This window comes from Aegilops tauschii, chromosome 3 (assembly GCF_002575655.3).
Source record: "Aegilops tauschii subsp. strangulata cultivar AL8/78 chromosome 3, Aet v6.0, whole genome shotgun sequence".
NCBI lineage: Eukaryota > Viridiplantae > Streptophyta > Magnoliopsida > Poales > Poaceae > Aegilops > Aegilops tauschii.
Window position 1 is genome coordinate 394,343,118 of NC_053037.3, and position 7,901 is coordinate 394,351,018.

At 52.8% G+C, this 7,901-nt stretch overlaps 1 protein-coding gene across 1 annotated transcript; it reads left to right on the plus strand.

Moving 5' to 3' along the window:
• The first annotated feature begins 569 nt into the window (after positions 1-569).
• On the plus strand, positions 570-4,722 carry LOC109757082 (probable glutamate carboxypeptidase LAMP1). The gene is made up of 12 exons (XM_020315920.4): positions 570-1,800; positions 1,905-1,972; positions 2,235-2,316; positions 2,404-2,496; positions 2,580-2,735; positions 2,871-2,933; positions 3,043-3,130; positions 3,301-3,390; positions 3,484-3,572; positions 3,798-3,914; positions 3,997-4,137; positions 4,278-4,722. Exons 1-12 carry the CDS (start codon positions 730-732, stop codon positions 4,458-4,460), a joined length of 2,241 nt encoding a protein of 746 aa, XP_020171509.1. The 5' UTR covers positions 570-729; the 3' UTR covers positions 4,461-4,722.
• The last annotated feature ends 3,179 nt before the right edge of the window (positions 4,723-7,901 follow it).

Genomic DNA, 7,901 nt, shown 5'->3' on the forward strand with positions numbered 1-7,901 from the left:
ATGGCTAAGTGATCCTACTCACATTGGACCCAGTGCTCAGGTAGTTTAGCCTATAGTAGGGCAAGAAATATTGAATGGTGATGTAGGCGGGGTTTTCCGAGGAATCCAAATATTTGGCCAACCTATATTTTTTCCGCCTACAAACCACGCTCCATTTGGCCAGCCTATATTTTATTCTTTTCATCATCTCCTTGCCAAAAAAACAAGAATCTAAAATAATTCAGTTTTTGCAAGACCCCTTTTGGGAGCTGGAAGAATGAAAGCATATAAAGAACCGTATTTATAAGGATAGAGTTTATTAAAACCAGTCGTCCTTCAACCGAGAGCAACTTGCCTTTTCACGAGCATTTCTCTAGTTGCTCAAGGTACTACTAATTTTCTTATTGAGAATCGATTTAGATCTAGAGATAAGTTTATTAAGGATGAACAGGGTCATCGACATTAGTTTATTTGTCAGGAATACTCATATGCAGTTGAATCGTTGCAGCACGTAGCTCGTGGAGTCAGCACGTTGGTCGCGAGGCGATTTTCGTGGCATGGAAGCCACCCACCTATGCGCCAAAAGTATACGGTGGATTCATACCGCTGCTCGCGGCTGGACAGCCGTCCGAGCACGACGCCGAGAGGGAGGGGGGTGCTACTGTACTGTGAGTGTGATGCCATGGTGGAGTCATCGAGACGACGATATATACACAGGCAGAGTGGCAACGTCAGTGCAGCAGCCGTGACATGTCCGGTGCACCCGAGAGTGCGCGCCCAATGTCTGCCCACGGCAAGCAGCAGCCGCTGCTACGCTACCCCGCGCCCGCCGCCGGCAACGGCAGCGGCAGCGGCATGGGGAGGCGCAGGTACCTCGCCTTCCTAGCCATCGCCGCGGCCCTGGTCGCCTCCTACCACCTCCTCCACGCGCCCACCCCGTCGTCGCGCTACCACGCGCTCTTCCTCACCCTCGGCTCCAATGCCAGCGCCGCCGCGCACCTCCGCGCGCTCACACTCCGCCCGCACGTCGCCGGCACCCAGGCCAACGCCCTCGCGGCCGAGTACGTCCGCGCCACGCTCTCCTCCCTCTCCTTCCCCACCCGCGTCACGCCCTACTCCGTCCTCCTCTCCTACCCCGTACACCGCTCCCTCTCCCTCTCTGCGGGGCCCGGTCGCCCCAACAACGTCTTCCCCCTGGTCCAGGAGACCTACCCTGGCGACCCCTACGCCGAGGCGGCGGCCGAGGTCGTTCCCACCTACTTCGCCTACTCCGGCTCCGGCTCCGTCACCGCCGAGGTCGTGTACGCCAATTACGGCGACAGGAAGGACTACGCCTACCTCGCCTCCCGCGGCGTGGACGTCGCGGGGAAGGTTGTGCTCGCGCGCTACGGGGATATCCACTGCGAGGACATGGTGAGGAATGCTCGCGACGCCGGCGCCGCCGCGGCGATCATCTACACCGACGCCAAGGACTTCGGCGGTCCCGCGGCCAAGGGGAAGCAGAAGTGGTTCCCCAACACGCGGTGGCTCCCGCCAAGCGGCGTTCAGGTGGGGACCCTGTACTACGGGAACGGCGACCCGACCACGCCGATGTGGCCGTCGTGCGCCGCAGGGGAGGACTGCGAGCGTCTGAGCATGGAGGAGCTGGACGCGAGCGAGGCGATGCCCGGCATCCCCGCGCTGCCGGTGTCGGGGAGGGACGGGGAGACAATCCAGAAGGCGATGGGCGGCGGCGTGGCCCCACCGGAGTGGCAGGGCGGCGAGGGCGCGCCTGTGTACCGGATCGGGCCCGGCCCAGCCGTGCTGAATCTCACATACATCGTGAGTGGGGCCCAGCACAGCGCTCCTAGAATCATGGGCTATGCCCTTTTTGTCTAGCCTACATTATTGAGCATCACTCTCACTTCTACTCCTGTGACCCGCAGGGAAATGACACCCTAGCAACCATCGAAAATGTCTTTGCTGTGATAGAAGGGAAAGAAGAGCCTGACAGGTAAATAATTTACAGCATACTATTCTTCCGTGGATTCTGACAGCCAACTCTGATAATGAAGTCAGTAGTAAATTAGGTGTTACAGCCCGAGTAGTTCCTTTACTTTATCAACCGAAGCCAACCTGAAGGGTAAAGATACATTTTATAAGGCGATGGCTAGATTCTATGAAATTTTATACTAGGATCAAGCATCGGATTCTCCCTGAGGCATGTCCAAGCCAGAGCTAACAATTTCAAATTTGCCTCTGTGTTCTTTTTGCAGATATGTGATCATAGGCAACCATCGTGATGCCTGGACATTTGGGGCAGTCGATCCCAACAGTGGAACAGCAGCTATGCTCGAGGTAATCATCCTTAGTGATATCTGTTCTGAATGCAAGACATCTTTGCTGAATCAAGGATAGTGACTCGGTACCTACTTTTGTTTTTAGATTGCAGAGAGGCTGTCCCAGCTAGAAAAGAAAGGATGGAGGCCAAGGCGAACAATCATCGTGTGCAGTTGGGATGCAGAGGAGTTTGCGCTGGTATGTTCTTGCTCGTGTGCTCTCAGATGCTTTGCTTATTCTCAGGTGTAAGCGCTAAAGCGTAGAAATATCCAATGTCTCAGATAGGGTCTACGGAATGGGCCGAGGACAACATCGATATAATTGGTTCAAGAGCTGTTGCTTATCTGAATGTGGACATATCAGTGTTTGGGCCTGGAGGTCTTGTGCCCCGCGCAACCCCTCAACTCGATGAATTGATCCAGGAAGCAAGCAGAATGGTATTTTAGCTCTGCACCTAAAGCCTTTATAAGCATATAATTTGAACTTCATGAGCAGCACTGAGTACATACTAGAGAGTAGGTTCCGAATTTATTTAATTATTCGATCCTTTCTTTCTTTTTTCTTGATTGAAGGTACCCGATCCTGATGATCCGTCTCATACCTTGTATGACTACATGATTCGCCAGAATCCTCCGGTGGGTACAGTGATGGAATGGTCATATAATTCTGTTGTGGCACAAATGAGTCATCATGAGAGCTTCATTTGATTTGGAACACACTGAAGTGATAAGCTCCGATTTTCAGATTGCAAGAGTGGCCGGTGCGGGAACAGACTTTGCAGCTTTTGTCCAGCATATTGGAGTCCCTTCACTCGACATGTCTTATGGACTATGTAAGTGAAAATGTTCTTGGTGGTGGATAAGCCTGAAAAACCATGCTCCCTTTCGATAGCAAGTTCTTATTCATTTTTAAAAAAAATCAGTAGACTAGGAAACCATATCTTTACAGCTTGTGTTATTATTACTCCTCTAGCATCTGCTCTAAATATTGTTGCCCTTGCAGTTTCAGAGTACCCTGTTTACCACTCGCTGTACGATGATTTTGTTTGGATGCAGCGGTTTGGAGACCCCCTGTTCCACAGACATGTAGCATGTACTGAACGAGAGCTATCTTTTCAAATTCAAAAAGTAGAATCGGTGTTCCATTATATCGCTGACTAATCCATTTGACTGCGTGATCGTGCAGTGGCGAGCGTCTGGGGTCTGATTGCTTTGAGACTTGCAGATGATGAGATCATTCCCTTCAATTATGTCTCCTACGCGTCTGAACTGGAGGTATCTTCTCTTCTGGCAACTGAGATATGCAACTTTTGAACAACATAGGGTAATCCCCTGATTCAGTTTCATCAAGCGAACTGAAACAGAATCATGATGTAGACTTGCCTTTTCTATTGAGTGGCGCATACTTTTTTTTTATGAAATTATCATTAAGTGTGGCGTGTAGAAGCAGCTCCAATAATTACTTGACACATGGACTATGTGCCGTCTTGTTTACTCCAGGAGAGCTCAAAAGTTGTGGAGGACGGATGCCCTGGGTGTGCCGTCAGTTTCAGCCCTCTGCACAAGTCAATCAAGCAGCTTGAGAAGGCTGCCATGAAAATTCACATGGAGAAGAAGGTATGTGAACAAAAATCCCACTGGAAAGCAGCTTTCACCGAAATTTCCAGCTATAAAACTTGCACTTTCCTCATGATGATAGGTGCTGCAAGCAGATAAATGGGGCCTAAACACGAGGGAACGCACACTGAAAGTCAGAGAGATGAACGACCGCTTGATGATGGCAGAGCGAGCCTTTACCAACAGAGAAGGGCTCGCGGGGAGACCGTGGTACAAACACATGGTGAGTACGTAGCATCGAAGCTGCAGGCTTGTTGCATAGTACTACTGTACTTGTCTGAACTGAACTGAAGTGACTCCGAAAACTGACCACGGTGATGATTTTTTGACGAATAATGTGCGATGGTTTTTCTCCCTTGGCAGATTTATGCGTCGTCGGACCAGGACGACTGGGGCACCAAGGCGTTCCCCGGCATCGTCTCGGCCATGGCCAACGCGCAGAAGCTCAACACGTCGGAGTCCTGGCGGCTGTTGCAGCATGAGATTTACAGGGGTGCAAGGGCCGTGTCCAAGGCCTCTGCGGTCCTGGATGGCAGGCTAACATGATGCGGAGTAGACATCAGCACAGAGCACAGCAAGGAATTTACCGGTGCAAATAAGTAGGGAGAGGGAAAAAGAATCAACACTTGGCTCATAAATGATTGACGAATCACCCCCTTGTTGATTCTCTCTTGAGAGTAGCAGCAATAATTTTCGCAAAAACATTAGAGAGTAGCACCAATAAGTTAGCGTGTCATTTTTTACCTTTCGCCATCAGAGTGTAGCTCATCAAATTGGTCAGCAAAAAGTGTGTCGATGGATGAGGCCATGGATCTCGCAGTTTATTGGCGTGGTGTCCCACTAGAGATCCTGATTCCGCAGCATCAGCCTCCACGCAACAACATCTGACGACCGTGCGGTTTGTGATTTTTCTGCATGAATCTGGCAGCTGGTTCGTCCGTTGCTGGCCGGTCATTGTTCGCGTTGAAGTAGAATATGCTGGTAATCAACACCCTGGTCCCTGGGCCTCGGAAATGATAAGAATACATCAAGAAATAGGGTGCACGCGAAAGATTCTATGAGGACGACGTGTACAGGTTCATCCAATAAGAGTGGATCGTGCCCCTTTATTTATTTATATATCCCCATATACGTGGCGACTTCTTAGACATAGGAAGTTACAGAATAGCTTGGGCGATTGGGCATCTCCAATAGCCGTCCAACGCGCGGCGCGCTAAAAATCAGTTTGCAGCGCGCCGATCGCCTGGTTTGACGCGGCGGGGAGCGCTGGCTCCAGCAGCCGCTGTAAAATGCAGCGCGCAAAAATGTAGCGGGCGCGAGCAGTCGGCGCATGCCATACATTGAATTTCAAACATCAAAACAAAGACATGGTGTTGAGGATATAGACCTTAGAGTCACCCGCCAGGAGGGGCCGGGTTACTCGTATGGTCGTTGCCAGAAGCCCGGAGACAAGCTTGAAGACGATGGGCCAGAGATGGGCTAAGACCCGGATACGGCTTAAGGCCCATAGTTATAATCGTTATTATGGTAGAACTTGTAGTGTAAGGCAAGTATGATTGAGAGTCCGAGCCGGATACTCTTATGAGCCGGCCGGGACTCTAAGGGCTGCTGGGCGTCCGCCTCCCTATATAAAGGGACGACCCGGCAGCGGTTTAGGGAGAACGAGAACAATCTCGTCGAGAGCCGGGCATAGCAGTTTTAGCTCCCTGGTGATCGTAGCCCTAATCAATACCACCCCAACTGGACGTAGGCTTTTACCTTCACCGTAAGGGGCCGAACCAGTATAAACCCTCGTGTTCCTTGTCCCACATAACCCCTTCAAGCTTCCTAGTTGCGATGGCTCCACGACTAAGTCCTAGCTCGAGGACATCTGCCGTGACAATTCCACGACAGTTGGCGCCCACCGTGGGGCCAGCGCACGATGGATTTGAGTTCTTGAAGGGCAGCTTCGAAGGGCTCAAGGGATACGCTGTGGGCCGGATGACCAAGAGTCGTCGCGGCAAGCTCTACATCGACGATGCAAACTGGGGCCCCGACGCCGGCTCAATTGAGTACGGGTACCGGGTCCCCTTCGGCGGAATCCATGTCTTCATTGGCAAGATTGGTGAACCGGGACCTGAGCCGGATCTCTGCGCCGATCTCATCGAAACGGCTCAGCGCGCACGACCCGCCCGGGCCCGGCCTGCCGTAAAGCACACTTTTGTGGGATGCATCCATGGAGGGCCCTTTGATCCAGCTGGGTCCGGTGATGAGACGGCCGCCGGCTCTGACGGCGAGTCGGCCACCGATGAGTCAAACTCGTACCAACTTCAGGATGACAGGCTCATGGGTTGTTCCGATGGTGACAGTATTCCGGACCTATTTGAGCCGCCAAGTCAGGTTGGAGTTTTTATGGCTGGTGCGCAGCCTGTTCAGAACCCTGCTGCTGGAGCGGGAACCCCGGTGCCTTCGCCGGCTCAGGTGCTAATGGATCTCACGGACAAGATGACGGCCCTGTTAACCGCCACGGTTGACCCGGCGGATCAAGCTCAGCATGATGCGGAGGTGGCACAGTTAAAATTGGATCTGATAAAAGCTAAAGAGGATCTTGCAGCGGAAGGGATCAGGCTGGCTGCGGAGCGGGCGGCTCTCGATGCCCGGACTCAGCTGATTCAGGCGCAGTCCTTCCAACTCACGATGGATCAGAACGCGGCCAATGAGGTCATAAGAAGGAGGCATCAAAAGGCCCAATCTCGACTCCCACCGGTTTACGATCCACGCAACCTCTTCAACACGCCAGGAGCAGGGTCTAGTAACCCGCCAGGGGTCATAGCACCTGGGTCTGGACCCCTTATTCAGCCACGAGTGATGGGGCCTCCCCAGGTGCCCCCTGCCCCGCCTCAGTATGTACCAATACCCCCGAGTCATTATAATAACCCGCTGGAGAACATGGTCGCTGCGGCAGCACGGTTGGCGGCTATCCCCGTTGACGGCGACTCTCCGACGGCTATTGAAACCCGCCGGGTCAGGGAACTCCTTCAGACAGCACTGGCGCAGCAAGAGGCATACTCCTACAGCCGGGACAGGATCCACTCGACCCCTTGTCCAGGCCAGAGCCCGAGTTACAGCCAGCACATGGTCTCAGCAACCGGCTCAAGTAACGTCCGACGCCATGACCCGCCCCCTGGCCATGGCCCGGCTTATAATGGAGCCTTTTACGCAGCAGACCAGGACAAAGCGCGCCAAGAAGCGGAGCAAGTGCCTCAATTGACGGCTTACCAGACCTCCCCCGGCTTATCTGACGACTTCCGTTGATGTGGGTATCCCTACCAGGACCGGGGGTGTCCCTTGTTTGGTGCCAGCTATCCGTAATGGACGTCTACCTAAGGACTTCAAGGGCCCTAGGAAGGTGCCTAACTACACAGCTGACTTGCAGCCCGCAGCCTGGATCGAGAGTTATGAGATGGCTATGGAGCTGCTGGAGGTCAGTGAGGCGGCCATGGCCAAGTATTTCACCATGATGTTAGATGGAACTGCCCGCACTTGGTTGAAAGGGCTACCACCGAATTCCATTGGGTCTTGGGCTGAGCTGAAAGCCCGGTTCATCCAAAACTTAAAAGATACCTGTAGGCAGTCTATGTCAATTGTGGATTTGACTAACTGTAAGCAGCAGGAGGGTGAGTCCACGACACATTGGGTTCGTCGGGTTAAGGAAATCATACATTCATCAGACAAAATGGATGCCGGCTCAGCAGTTTTAATGCTGGAGCAGAATTGTCGTTTTGTGCCCCTGAAGATGAGACTCGGGCGGCTTAAGCGCGACTGCACTGATATGGGTACGCTAATGGCAGCTCTTGTCAAGTACGCCCATTCTGATGGTACCAAGGATCCCCCTTCAGATGATGAAAGGACAGGGAAGGGAAAGAAGAATGGCAACGGCAAGGGTCCTCAGTTTAACCCGGGGAACCAAGGAGGAGGCAAGCGCAAGGCAGATGGCAGCCTAGAGTT